The 13079-nt window shown below is 41.6% G+C and overlaps 1 protein-coding gene across 6 annotated transcripts in view; it reads left to right on the top strand.

The window, feature by feature from the left end:
• KIAA0319L (KIAA0319 like) overlaps positions 1 to 13079 on the top strand; it is a 51773-nt gene that overhangs the window by 30862 nt on the left and 7832 nt on the right. For all 6 annotated transcript variants that reach the window (XM_089479556.1, XM_089479554.1, XM_089479555.1 and 3 more), the window contains 9 exons: positions 1307 to 1408; positions 2110 to 2207; positions 3113 to 3200; positions 5761 to 5853; positions 6801 to 6933; positions 10917 to 11145; positions 11425 to 11548; positions 11825 to 11957; positions 12462 to 12610. In XM_089479556.1, the coding sequence (XP_089335682.1) occupies positions 1307 to 1408; positions 2110 to 2207; positions 3113 to 3200; positions 5761 to 5853; positions 6801 to 6933; positions 10917 to 11145; positions 11425 to 11548; positions 11825 to 11957; positions 12462 to 12610 (1149 nt within the window). The remainder of the gene's footprint in view (positions 1 to 1306; positions 1409 to 2109; positions 2208 to 3112; positions 3201 to 5760; positions 5854 to 6800; positions 6934 to 10916; positions 11146 to 11424; positions 11549 to 11824; positions 11958 to 12461; positions 12611 to 13079) is intronic.

Raw genomic sequence — 13079 nt, 5'->3', positions numbered from 1 at the left:
AGTTTACAGTTGAATAAATAGAGGCTCTTGTCTCTGCAAGAGGGAAGTTGGATTGTCTCCTGAAATGTATCTGATTATGTGCTTTTCATCCTTGCTGCATCTGACTGAAAGGCCCCTCAGTGAATACAACACCTGTGTTGATCTCCCAGAAAATAGCAGAGATTTTCATTATCTGGGTGGTTATGTGTTTGTATTCACCTCGCCCTGCATCTTATTGTGGATTCCCAGTTAGAATAGACTCATTGAATCAGTCGGATTTACATACATAACTCACTATTCAGCAATTGATTTAATGAGTCTGCTCTAGTTGGGTCCAGTACCAGTAAGACTTATTCTCTTGAGTTTAAAATCCAAAATAGCACTTGCACTGAAAGGATGAGATTTTACAAGTCAGTTGTTTGTACCTTGTTATTTCCAAACCATGGGCCTGAACAGACAGGCCAAAATAAAGCTGTTTCGAGTTACTTTGGAAGTATGCTGTTTAAATTATGCATGCGTCCTAAGAGACTGGAATCCGTGCCAAAGCCATGCTCCAGTCCTAAGGACTGGAGTGCAGCTTTGGCGCAGCTTCTGGCCTCTTAAGATGCATGTGCCATTTAAACAGCATACAGTACCTCCAAAGTGACCTGAAACAGCTTTATTTTGGCCTGTCTGTTCTGACCCCATGATAATTTGCAAATGATTGATGTGTCTGGGGTTGTAAAATTTACTTCTCATCCAAAGTATGCATTTAAATATCTAAGGCTCCAGCTGTATTGAGTCTATGAAAGGTTACTTAGAAGTGTGCAATTTTTTTCCTCCATACTGGCCCATTTTGGATGTAATTTTAAACTGTGATTGATCTCTGTGTGCACAAGCAAAACAGCAAGCCTAGAACTCATGTGTTCCCTCTCCCATTTTCACTTCCATTGTAGCTGAAATAGTACCATATGCTTTCACTTACTGTTTTAAATAAAGAATTTATTGTTACATTACAACTGAATTTGAATTCTGATTTGTGCAAACAAGCCAGGATGAAACCATAGTTAAAACCAATTAGAGTTCCTCAGTTCATAAGCAATGAGAAACCCTGTTAGTTTGAAAGCAAAAAAGCCTGGCCTCTTTCTCTCAGATATACCACAGAGAGACTGAATCTTGAATCTCACTGCAGCTCATGCACATAACACCAAACCATGGTTTAGTGTTGTCTCCAAACAAGGTTGATCTTATTTGCACAAGTATCCAAGTATAGGAATGGAAATTGTGAAAAGAAATTATCCTCAATGCTTTTCTGACCTTTGATTGTATCTCTCTCTCTCTCTCTCAGTTATTAAGAAACTGGCAGTTTCTGCTGGAGACAGTGTCCAGGTAACTCTGCCAAAGAATGAAGTGGAGCTAAATGCGTATGTCTTGCCTCCACCTCCTAAAGGTAGGGCTGTTTTACAGAGTATATGGTAGCAAACTTGTATTTGAAACTAGACACTTACAGTACTTCTAAAAGATGCCTAACTAACCTCTCCTTAAAGACCAATACAAATGCACAAAATAAATTGTGCACCTCATGTGGCCCTTGGCATCCCCTGGGAACTCCTGGGGTATTTTTGGGGAGAGAGGGGAAATCACCTCTGCAGGGCACAGTTGTATGTTACAGTGGATCCTTGTTATACGCTGGGGTTTGGTTCCAAGATCCCCCGTGTATAACAAAATCTGTGTATGCTCAAGTCCCATTAAGTATAATGACATAGCAAAATGGTGTCCCTAATAAAAAATGGAACATCAAGGTAAATTTATACTTTTTTGGAACATTTTCAAACCGTGTATGCTTAAATCCGTGTATAAAAAATCAGTGTATAAGAAGGGCCGACTGTATTTATTTAATTTATATACTTCCTTGCTCCTGATATAGGATCTAGGTTTGTCTGTAAATGTTGTTTTCCTTGGAGAACAGAGGGGGAAAAAACAGTTCAGTGACTGGAAGGCATTTCAAAAATCTGCGTTTTAAAGAGACCTTCAGTGCATGTTCACCCTTGCCTTAAGCTTAGATTTGGAATCACCTGAAGCATCAGCTTTGGTTATTCTTTGTTTCTTTTGATGGTGGGCCCTCCTAACATCTGATGTACTTCCATTTAGGAACCAGCTACTCCTATGACTGGAGGCTGATCACACACCCCACAGACTATAGCGGGGAGATGGAAGGCCAGCACTCCCAGATCCTCAAGTTATCTAAGGTGAATTGCTGCCTAACAACTTTTCGTTTGAGTCCACCATCTTAAGAGAGCTGTAGGCTGTCATTTTCATTATGCAAGGTTGAAGCTAGATGAGGCAAATGTAGCAGAGAGTCATTATTTATATGCTTTACATTTCCAGACTTTGAGCCTGTCTGATTCCATATTATTCTGGTTGACAGCACCTCTCTAAGGTCTTCGCCAGAGCTTTTTCTCATCCCTGCTACTTTCCGTTTAACAAGAAACATCAATGGTTGAACCTGGCTTGGACTCTGTATACATATAGAGAAGCATTGAGAATTGAAGTCTTCTCTTTCCCTTCAAATAAGCAGAAAAATTTGAGTTAGGTACAGTGTTTGAGTACTCGTGTATAGAGGACCTTTTAGTGATAACAGTTGTGAATTTTCTAGTAATCAGTAAGATCTACATAAGATATTTGCATGGCTCTTCAGTGCTGTTAAGTGAGATGGCAGCTGCCTTCAACCAGCCCATTCTTCAGCAGGGCAGGAAAGAAAGAATCTCTTTATCTGGGCCATCAAGAATGCTCAGGGCAGGAGGTTGAATTACGGCAGCTAAATTAGGCAGCCAGGAAAACCTAGAATAGATCTCTGGGAGAAAGCCAGTGTTCTTTAGTTCTGAATTGCACCTGCAAACCTTTCTTCCTGTTCCTCTTATTTCTGTACTTGGGAATAATGTGGGTCTGGTTGGTTAGTTTCTTTCTAGGGCCTTTTAGTTGCTGTTGAGTTCCTTTCTCTTCCACTCTGGGTACAAAAGCACTTCCTTGCCCAGGGGTGAGCAAAGTGTGGACTGCAGGTTGTTTCAAACCGTGTTATTTCTACAGTGTAGATATACCATCAGTGAGTTAACAGAGTGTGGTCTTGCTCATATGTTCCATTTTCCTTTGCTAGCTCACAGTGGGACTGTATGAATTCAATGTGATAGTAGATGGCGATAATGCACACGGAGAAGGAATGGTGAATGTGACGGTTAAACCAGGTAAGCTCTGTCACTGCATTACGTCCCATCAGCTCATGCATTATACCTGCCCTGGGTTCACCATAAAATAGCTAGCTGGATTGAATAGGTCTGAGAAGCATGCTAGATGTCATGAATAGATACTCAACTGAAGTTTATATGAAAAGAACTTTTGTGGAGTAGAGAGTAAGATGAAAGGGCATGGAAGACCGCCCCATTATACTTTCTTCAATCCCTATGTTTTTGTTGATACATCTTTTGGTACAAACAAGAGAGTCTGGCAAGCAATAGCTCTGAATATGTTTCATATGATTTAACAGGAAAACCATTTGTCCTGGGGCTTCTCCATTTCTCATGGAGTCAATACTTGTTTTAATCTCCTTTACTCAAGAGGGAACTGCCAGAGATTCCTTATGCTTGTAGATCCAATTTGAAAGGCGTAAGCTTGAGAATACTCCCTCCCCCCCCTCTCTTTCTTTCTTTTGTTCCCCCCTTTACTGGTCAACCAGGGAGCTTGGAGTATCTGAACCACTTGCCACACAGCATCCAGCCTCTGTCTTGTCCTCCAGACATGGGACTTATTTTGGGTGGTGGGTAGGCAAGGTGTTCAGGGCACCTGGACCAGCCATGGCCAAAACAGTTTACCAAGTGCTCCTCTTTAGCCTGGAGGTGGCAAGGAAGCAGGAAAGTGTTCCATCTTGCTCTGAGATTTCCAAAGCTCAGAGCAATCACAGAGATGCTGCTGTCTGCCATCTTCCCAATTCCAAACAAGACAAGAAACCTTGGCTGCTTCTCATTCCTCCTGCCAGAAACTGATGATCCATTTCAGGGTGGCAAACAGAAATGCAGAACCCACTGAGTATGCTCATCATGAGCAGTGCCAATTTCATGCCATTTTCTGCCTCTCTGAAAAAGTTATAAGCTGTTTCCAACTGCAATCACTCATCTCTCTGAAGGAGAGGAATGAAATCTTGTGAGGAAAGGTTAGATCTCATTTGTCAAAGGAAAATGGCACTGACTGATGTAACAGGGCAGCAGGTTATTAAAGTGATGTGTTGCTCTGAGAGAGACGGAGCCGCATGCTAGCATCTGGCCTCAATCTGAGCTTTTGAAATATCTTGTCTAAGTTGCCTAATAGTCCATTGGTTAAAATAGAGTTCTACATTGATTTCTGCATTTATTGATTTAAAATATTGCTATTTAACAAGCCTGGCAGCAGAGGTACATCTGTGGTGCTTTACTTTCAGCTTGTGTGTTCTTTGATGCTTGCTGCCATCCATCTCACTTCTTATGTAAGATTACTTGCAAAATAGCTTTCCTCAGCATGAGGTGAAACAATGTAGGCATCCATCTTTTTGAGGGAATCTGCTGGCTGGCCGGTGGTGGAACCACAGCCTCCATGTTGCCCTCAGAGGTTTTTTGTGGGCAGGCTGCAATAGCCAGTGCTGGACTCCTAGAATTGAACATGCCAGCCTTGGGATCTCCATGTCCCACTAATCCCAGAGAGGTGGGAGCTAGTTGTGGTTATGCAACATGATAGTAATGCATGTATTTATTTTGAGAAAGTTATTCCCCGAAAGGGCCGCTAGGTGCTGCAAGTGGCGCTTCAGATGTACAAGCGAGCATCCAGGATCCATCCTGGAGTGACAGAAGGAGGGCAGTGACTTCAGCTGAGCCCATAGCAAGTGCCTGTCTTTTAAGCCCCCAGATCGTCTCACAAGCAGTCCCTCTGAAATTCTTACAGTCATCCTGCAAGGCAGGTTAACTGTATTGCACCCATATACAAATGGGTAAGGGAGGTAAAGAGAAAAAAGGACTTGGCTAAGGCTATTTACTTACAGCTGGTGTCTAAAATAAATTTGAACCACTGTTCAACCCACTTCATGTTTGTATATTTCCAAGAGACCAGTGAAGTGCAGCAGTAGCCTCTCACTTTGCAGATAGTGGTGTGAGGTGCTCAGAGAGCGTAGTTCCTTAAGGCCATCTGGCAAGTTAAGGCATGGCTGAGATCTGCTCCACACATTTTCTGATTCATAATTGTCTTAGCTATCTGTTATGTTCAACTTCATGGAAAAGTAGTTGTTTTTCTCTGTGTTGAAGCAAAAATAACCTAAAAACAACCTTGTGCACCTTAAAGGCCATGTGGCATAAGCTTTTGTGGACTAGGATGGAATTAGATCAGTGGGTACAGTGTATGTATGCCAGCCATCTTTCAATATATCCCCAATTGAGGATAACAATTGGGTTGGCAGTCCTTATGTCATAATAAATGCTTTAAACCTAATGAGTAATGCTAGTCTTAACTATAGTAGGCACAAATGAATCAGTGGGATTTAATTGTGTGGTTCTAAATCTTTGGTTGAACTTCAATTCCCAGAAGCCCTAGCCAGCCTAACAGTAGTGAGGAATTCTGGGCCTTGGGGAAATCTGGAGGAAAAATCATTGATTAAATCAATTGATTTAATGGGTTTACTCAGATTAGGACTACCAATAATACCTACTTTAAACTGCCACAATAATCTGATTTTTCATAGAATGGAGACATTTTGTGGGGGCTCTCATGATCTTTTTGTTGTTGCAGAACCTCGAGTAAATCAGCCACCCGTGGCCATTGTGTCTCCCCAATTCTTGGAGATCTCGCTGCCAACCACCTCTACAGTCATCGATGGCAGCCGTAAGTATTTAATGTAATCGGTCCAAATCTGTTTCTACAGGCAGGACAGAAACATCACCAGGAAGAAGTAGAAAATGATTGTTAAGGGATGTGGCTGATGTATTGTTTGTCAGTCAGTTCTTGGGATTGCTCAGACTATTTGCCAGTCTTCACTGCCAAAAGTGTTACTTAAACTAGGAATTGGCAACTGTGATAGGTCTGCCTTAAAAAAAAAATCCCAAGAAGTGGCTGGAACTCCACTTCTGATTTAAAAAACAGGCATTTTTTTAATATTAGAGCAATATGGGGATGATACAACATATTTTGTAGCAGGGCTTCCCAAGCTATCTGATGTGGGGGACCAACAATATTTTTTCCACTGTACCATATTTGTGCCTATTGGCTACAAATGTTTTTGTCTTTCTTGTAAACTTGCCAGAGGCCACCAGCTTAATGACTCGAGGGCTGGCATTGTGGACCATCACTTTGAGTACCATTATTTTAAGCAAGCGTCAGCCCATCGGTCCATCTTGCTTGGCATTGTATCTGTCTGGCATGGCTTATCCTGAGTCTTAGGCTTGGAGGCCATTCCCAGCCCTGTTACTGGGATGGTGTAACAGAGGACAGAAGGGACTGAATTGGGGGGTTGGCTATATACCAAGCCATGGACTCTACTAGTTTGCTGTTGCTCATCCCAGCTAAATCCTACAGTCCAGTTTCTGGGGATTATAATGTAGATTTACAAAAAGCTGCTGCTCATAGGGCATGCCACGTTAGCCGTAGTTTCACAATTTTGAAATAAAATCAGCTTTTTTCAATCGTGAAAAGAGGTCTCTGTACTGGCACAACGACATTAAACCGGACTCATTGGAAATTAAATATTGAACAAGATATATTGGAAGCGTTGTTATCATTTTTTAAAATGCAAAAAAACAAAACTTTTGACTGCCTTGTTTTCATTGAATCAGAAAGTACTGATGACGACAAAATAGTCAGTTACCACTGGGAAGAGCTGAAGGGACCACTTCGAGAGGAGAAGGTATCTGCAGACACTCCCATTCTGAAATTGACCAACTTGGTACCGGGAAATTACACATTCAGGTAAGGCAGGCAATCTGGTGTTGTGTTTCTGGCTTGACTTTTCCAAAGCGAAAGCATGATTTTAACACATATGACATAAAGCACTTAGTGAAATCAAACCCTGGTATCTCAGAAAGCTAGTTTATCCTTTGTATTCTTTTGGTTATTTTCTTTATCCCTCCGAAGGAGGCTGATGCTGTGAGCAAGTAACACAACAGCTGGCAAGTCACAAAACAAGCTTGCATTCACAAAATGGTCAGCTCCCTTGTTAACCTGTTTGAGTTGACTAAGTTGCTCAACTTAGTAGGCGTAAAAAAACCAGTCAACAAAATATATAATTGGATCAAGCCTCGTTTTTCTTTCTTTCTTTCTAACTGCCCCTTTAAGCTACACCACTAAAAAAATAGGATTTGGCATAGCCTACCTATTAAACTGCACCATGAATATCTCAAATGGATTACTGAATAGGGATAAAAGGTTCAGGAACAAATTGATTATTCTAAAGCCCGAAACTGAAAACGAATAAATTCGGTGGGGATATCTTTAGATGAGTTTCTTTTATAAAAGGTTCAGGGTTGCTTGAGAAGAGCTATCTGTTAATAATTCAATTTTCTTTGGATTTAGTGTGGCTGGCATCTGTTTGATAGTTACAGAGAAAGGGTTATTTTGAGTGCAGCTGCCGTTTGCTTTGTAGTGGCGATATTCAAAGTGTTGAAAAATGAAAACTTATTACTAATACAGGTGCTAAGCCTCGCAAAGCATCTTTTTCAGTATAGGCGGCGTGCAATATCCATAGTTAAATTGCACATCCCAATGTTGTGTTGTCCTTCTGTGGAGGGGAAAAACTCAGTAACGTTCTTTGTATGTTCTTTTCTTTTCTAAAGAGCTGTTTCCTGGCTTGGTTTGCCAGTTATTTTAAATAATTAACTACTTGCCTGACTCCTATTACAGACCACTTCCTATGGAGATGTAGAATAGAATCACAGTGCAGTAAATGATCTATCTGCAGAACCTTGGTTGCACAGATTTCCGTACTTGAAGTTAGCCTTGGCCCATGCAGCTGAGTTTCTTAGTTTCTAAGAACTCCCCATGCTTCTCCTTTTGTTGATACCTAATAAGGTTTTTTCAAATGTTTATGAAATGATTTATTTAATATTTTTGGAGAGCCTTTTGAAAGGTGGTTCTGGTTTTGGGCAGTGCACACTAGTTTCAAACAGTTTACAATTGCAAGCAGGTCATATAAATTGGGCAGTCCACAAACTTGTGTCATTACTCCAGCTTGCTGGCTTTGTATGGGGAGGTCTGACAAACAGTGACTAAAGATTTCCACAGAATCCCAAGATGCTTGTTAGCATACGAAATATGACACACACATATATTGAATTGTAGTGTGCTTCATCACCTATTCATCATGATCCAGAAACTATTACTCAGGATAGTCCTGCGTACTCTTATGAGCAGCAAAACTGGAAGGGTTTGAATATTACAAGGCTGACATACCAAGTCTGAGTTTTCATTCATCTAGCCCTTCATTGTATATTCTGATTCTTTGTTTATTTTAATAAATGTTTATAGGCCATTTTTCTGAGGTGGAATCTCTTTTCCTGGAGCTTGCATCCAGTGCTCCGGGTCCTGTTCTTTGGAGCTGCAGAAAACAAGCTTGCTCCCTCCTCAATATGACATCCTTTTCAAATATTTAAACAGGGCTATCATATCACCTCTTTAACCTTCTCTTCTCCAGGCTAAACATCCCCAGCTCCCTAAGTCCTTCCTCATAGGGCATGGTTTCCAGACCTTTCACCATTTTAGTCGCCCTCCTTTGGACACGCTCCAGTTTCTCAATGTTAGTTATTTGTTGGGTTTTGGAATAGCTGTATTTGCATACACATACATAATAAGGAATCTGGCTAAATTATTCCAACCACATAGCCCCAACCAGCTGATATTTCCAGACCATCGTCATATAATTTCAGGTGCAACACACTACAGTAGTGTGCTGTGAGTATTGCTAGTGCATGCATGACTGGTGCCCTTTACCTTGCATAGTATGTGGGCTAGTGGTGCAAATAAAGGGGTAGGACTTGAGAAATGAGGCTTAAGTCCCCCCCACCCCAATGAAATTCGCTAGGCCAGCTGCACTCCCTCTCAGCCCGGCCTCTCATAGGGTTTTTGTGAAGATAAAATAGAGAGGAGAGGAGTCGTGCATGCCATCTGGAGTTCATTGGAGGAAAGACAGGATATAAAAACAGAACCAAAAAAAATAACAAAACCTGCTCAAGGCTAAGTGCATGCAAAGCATGTGCTCTAAAACTGTACTAGGATCCTTCTGTGTGAAAAAGGGAGCTGTCTGTTGAGGAGGTTAAAATTATAACGCAGTTGCCAACTGTCAGTTCAATTCCAAACGTCCCCCTTGCCCAAGGACTTGTTGGTTGTCAGCGTCTGTAAATAATAATAAGCTTTATTTGTATACCGCTTTTCCGTGGACGATCAAAGCGGTTTCCAATATCAGATTAACAATACATAACACATCATGACTCTGCTTCTCTCCCCTCAAGATGGTGGTTGAGAGGAGGGCTCTTCTTCTTGGCAGGCAGAGGTGACTTTGGAGTTAGACCAAGGAAGAGTGTGTCGTGCATTTGGTTGCCAAACAGTGCTCCCCCAGGGAACTCTGATGCTTGACTTAGAGGGGCCACTCTTTGTGCAGCATTTTTGCAACATGCAAAAAGGAACAATTTCAATTATGGAGCCCATTGCCAATGTGATGTTGGGATGTCTATTTGAATAAATATTTTTTTAAGAATTCATTCTGTTCATTAATGGACAAGTTTATTGTTGTTGTTAACTACCTTTGACTTCAACTCATGACAGCCCCATGTCCTCAGCCGCTCTGCTCAGATCTTGCAGGCTTAGGGCCATGGCCTCCTTGGTTGAGTCTATCCATCTAGCATGTAGTCTTCCTTTCTTTCTCCTTCCTTCCACCTTTACCAGTAGCATTGTCTTTTCTAGTAAGCAATGCTTTCTCATGATATGGCTAAAGTAAAACATCCTCAATTTGGTCATCTTCGCTTCTAGGGTAGATCTTTTTCTAGGGCCCATTTGTTTGTCTTTTGGGCTGTCCACGGTATCCTCAACACTCTTCTCCAGCACCACATCTCAAATGAATTTATTAAGAGCTATGAAAGACTAATCACAGAAACATGTTGCTATACGTTATAAAATATATCTGGCTGCCAGACTTTAAGAAAAGCAAGGGGATGATTACAGTTGCTCTGTTCTGTGAACCCATTCAAATCATACAGCTAGCCAGATCAGAGAAATCAGATAGTGCTTGTGGATGTGTGACTTGTTTCAAAAACAGTTCTCTGTGGTTGTGAATGAGCTCATAATTTCCTAAGGTCTAGGTTTGTTTACTTAGGAGCACATTCCAAAGAAGGGGAGTAAAATCAGATACCCTGGAACATGAAAAAAGAGGTTTACTTAGAAGCACTAAAAGAGGATATGCAGAAACATCAGAAACTGTGCAGTATTTAAAACGTTCTATGTTATTCAATATTCAAAACACTATACATACAAAATTAATGTTGTCAAAAATAGGTTGAATGTATTGAATGAGTTCTCTATTGAAAAATGATAAAAAGTCATGGATTCAAGTTTGCATCTTTGCCCAAGCCTTTGGGAGAGGTGGGTATTTTCTTGTTATTTATCTGAATACAGCTTTGTAAGCACGTTCTGTATCATTTCACAGCGGCTTCACATTTTTTATGTTCACATCTCCTTTTGTGGATTTCCACATATCTACCTTTGTTTCCCCCAATTTGTTTCACTGCATATTGAATTTAACCTATAACTTTGCTCCTTAAGCGCTAAAGAAGAAGACAGTCTCCAGAATTCCAGTTCATTCTTTTCCATATAGATAAGACCCCTTAATTGTATCTCCTGGAGGCCTTCATTTCTTCATTACTAAATTTCTTTCCTTCTCTCTCTCTCTCTCTGTGTGTGTTCAGTCTCACAGTGGTGGATTCAGATGGCGCCAGCAACTCCACCACTGCCAGCCTCACTGTGAACAAAGCAGTAGATTATCCACCTGTGGCAAACGCAGGCCCTAACCAAGTGATCACCCTGCCCCAAAACTCTATCACCTTGTATGGGAACCAGAGCACAGATGACCATGGCATTGTGAGCTACGAATGGTCCCTCAGCCCCAACAGCAAAGGGAAGGTGGTGGAGATGCAGGTGAGATCTTGAGACATCATGCTCAGTCAGAGTGGAGCCTGTTTATTTCTGTAAACATTTCCTAGACATTTCCTAGAGGTAGAATCCTCTGATTAATTCTGGGCATCCAGCAGCAGTCATGGATTCTGCTGGATGTGGTCAGAAGTGTGTCATGCAGTATTCCTGTACCAGAATATCAATTCAACCTCTTGTTGCTTCCTCACATCCTAATTTGAATGGTGTACTGTTTTCTGGCTTTCCAAATGGAGACTTGCATTTTTGGGCTTTGTTGTTTCAAAGGGCGTGAGGACCTCGACTTTGCAGCTCTCTGCAATGCGTGAAGGTGACTACACCTACCAGCTGACGGTGACAGATTCGGCTGGCCACCAGTCCACTGCCGAAGTCACGGTGATTGTGCAACCTGGTATGCTTTCATATCATTTGTGTATCAAACCCCCAAGTTTGGCATGAGGCAGTTTAAAAGTGTCTTAAGTTCTGGAAAATCCATTTCAGATTTTATATCTGTGCATGGTAGAGTTTTAGAGATGAGAAACAATTTGTGGAGAATTAGAAGGACTAGATGGGCCTCATTATAAACCTGTTTTATGTGTGGCTGTTTTCATTTTTGTAATGTAAGCACTTTGTCAGATTCCAGAGTGCCTTCCCTCTTCTCTCACTTCCGCATCTTGTTATTTCTCAGAAAACAATAAACCTCCCAAGGCTGATGCTGGCCCAGACAAGGAATTGACCCTCCCTGTAGACAGCACCACATTGGATGGTAGCAAGAGCTCTGATGACCAGAAGATTGTCTCCTTCCTTTGGGAAAAAACACGGTGTGTGTCCCTTTCACATACTTCATATATAGTTCCCTACCCTAAAAACACAGGCATATTGTACACACAATTTGAAGAAGCATCTTAGTGCATTAGCGCTAGGCAGGCTCTAGCACAATGGGCCCTGGCTGTCCAGAGTGTAAGAATTAGCATGATTAACCCAGAAGATCTTCTGAAGAGGGATATAGTTCCCCACAAAATGGTCTTTTGTGTAGGGAACATCTCCCCCTACCCCACCTTATTTTCCCTGCATTTCATGCAAATGAATGGAGCAAATGTTTCTTCTCTTCATTTTGTTCATGCAATGGAAGAGGGAGAATCCTTAAGCAGGAGACACTATCCCAGCCCTGCCACTTACAGCATGATACAAGAAAGGGTAAACTTGATCTGTGAAGCTAGCATCTTGCTGAGGTGTCCAAAGAATTCCACTGGCTCTTTTTCTCTGTGTATTTCCTCTTTTGTGCTGCCTAACTTTTTTTGCTATGGCCTCGGGGCATCTTTCAGCGGTCCAGATGGTGTGAAACTGGAGAATGCCAACAGCAGCATAGCCACAGTTATGGGGCTCGAGGTCGGCACATATGAATTCACATTGACTGTCAAAGATGAGCGGAACCTGCAGAGCCGGAGCTCCGTTAATGTTATTGTCAGGGAAGGTGAGTAGTTGAAGAGTACAGAAGCATTTTGGTGACCCTGTGTTCAGACAAGAGAGAGCTTCCTTTTAGCACAATCTCTTACTGGTGTCACAGGCAGTCTAAAGAGTGGTAGACTGGGGGGTAAAAGGATCAAATTCCCATTTGGCCCACTTGCGTGACATTAGGCAAATAACAAGTCTCAGCCAAGCCTAACCAACCCCAAGGAGTTGCTGTGAGTCCAGAGTGTCTGTTGAGGAGAGAGACAGAGAGAGAACCAATTTACTATAACCTGAGCAATCCTGTAAATTCTGTAATGACTTTACCCTAATATAACCACTTGATTCAAAATTCAGTTCAGGATTAGCTAGTTTTTTTCCTAGGGGAATGAAGTACATAGTTTTTGCCTACTATATTTTGACTGGCTTCTCTGAAGATTGTAGTTTTAATTTCTAAGCAGAGTCCCATGCCTAGCGCTGGCCTAGAACATTTG

The sequence above is a fragment of the Sceloporus occidentalis genome, unplaced genomic scaffold (assembly GCF_023333645.1).
Source record: "Sceloporus occidentalis isolate IW3139 unplaced genomic scaffold, rSceOcc1.0.p SCAF_13, whole genome shotgun sequence".
NCBI classification, from domain to species: domain Eukaryota; kingdom Metazoa; phylum Chordata; class Lepidosauria; order Squamata; family Phrynosomatidae; genus Sceloporus; species Sceloporus occidentalis.
Note: the sequence above shows the minus strand (reverse complement) of the source record. Positions and strands in the feature narration are given on the sequence as shown.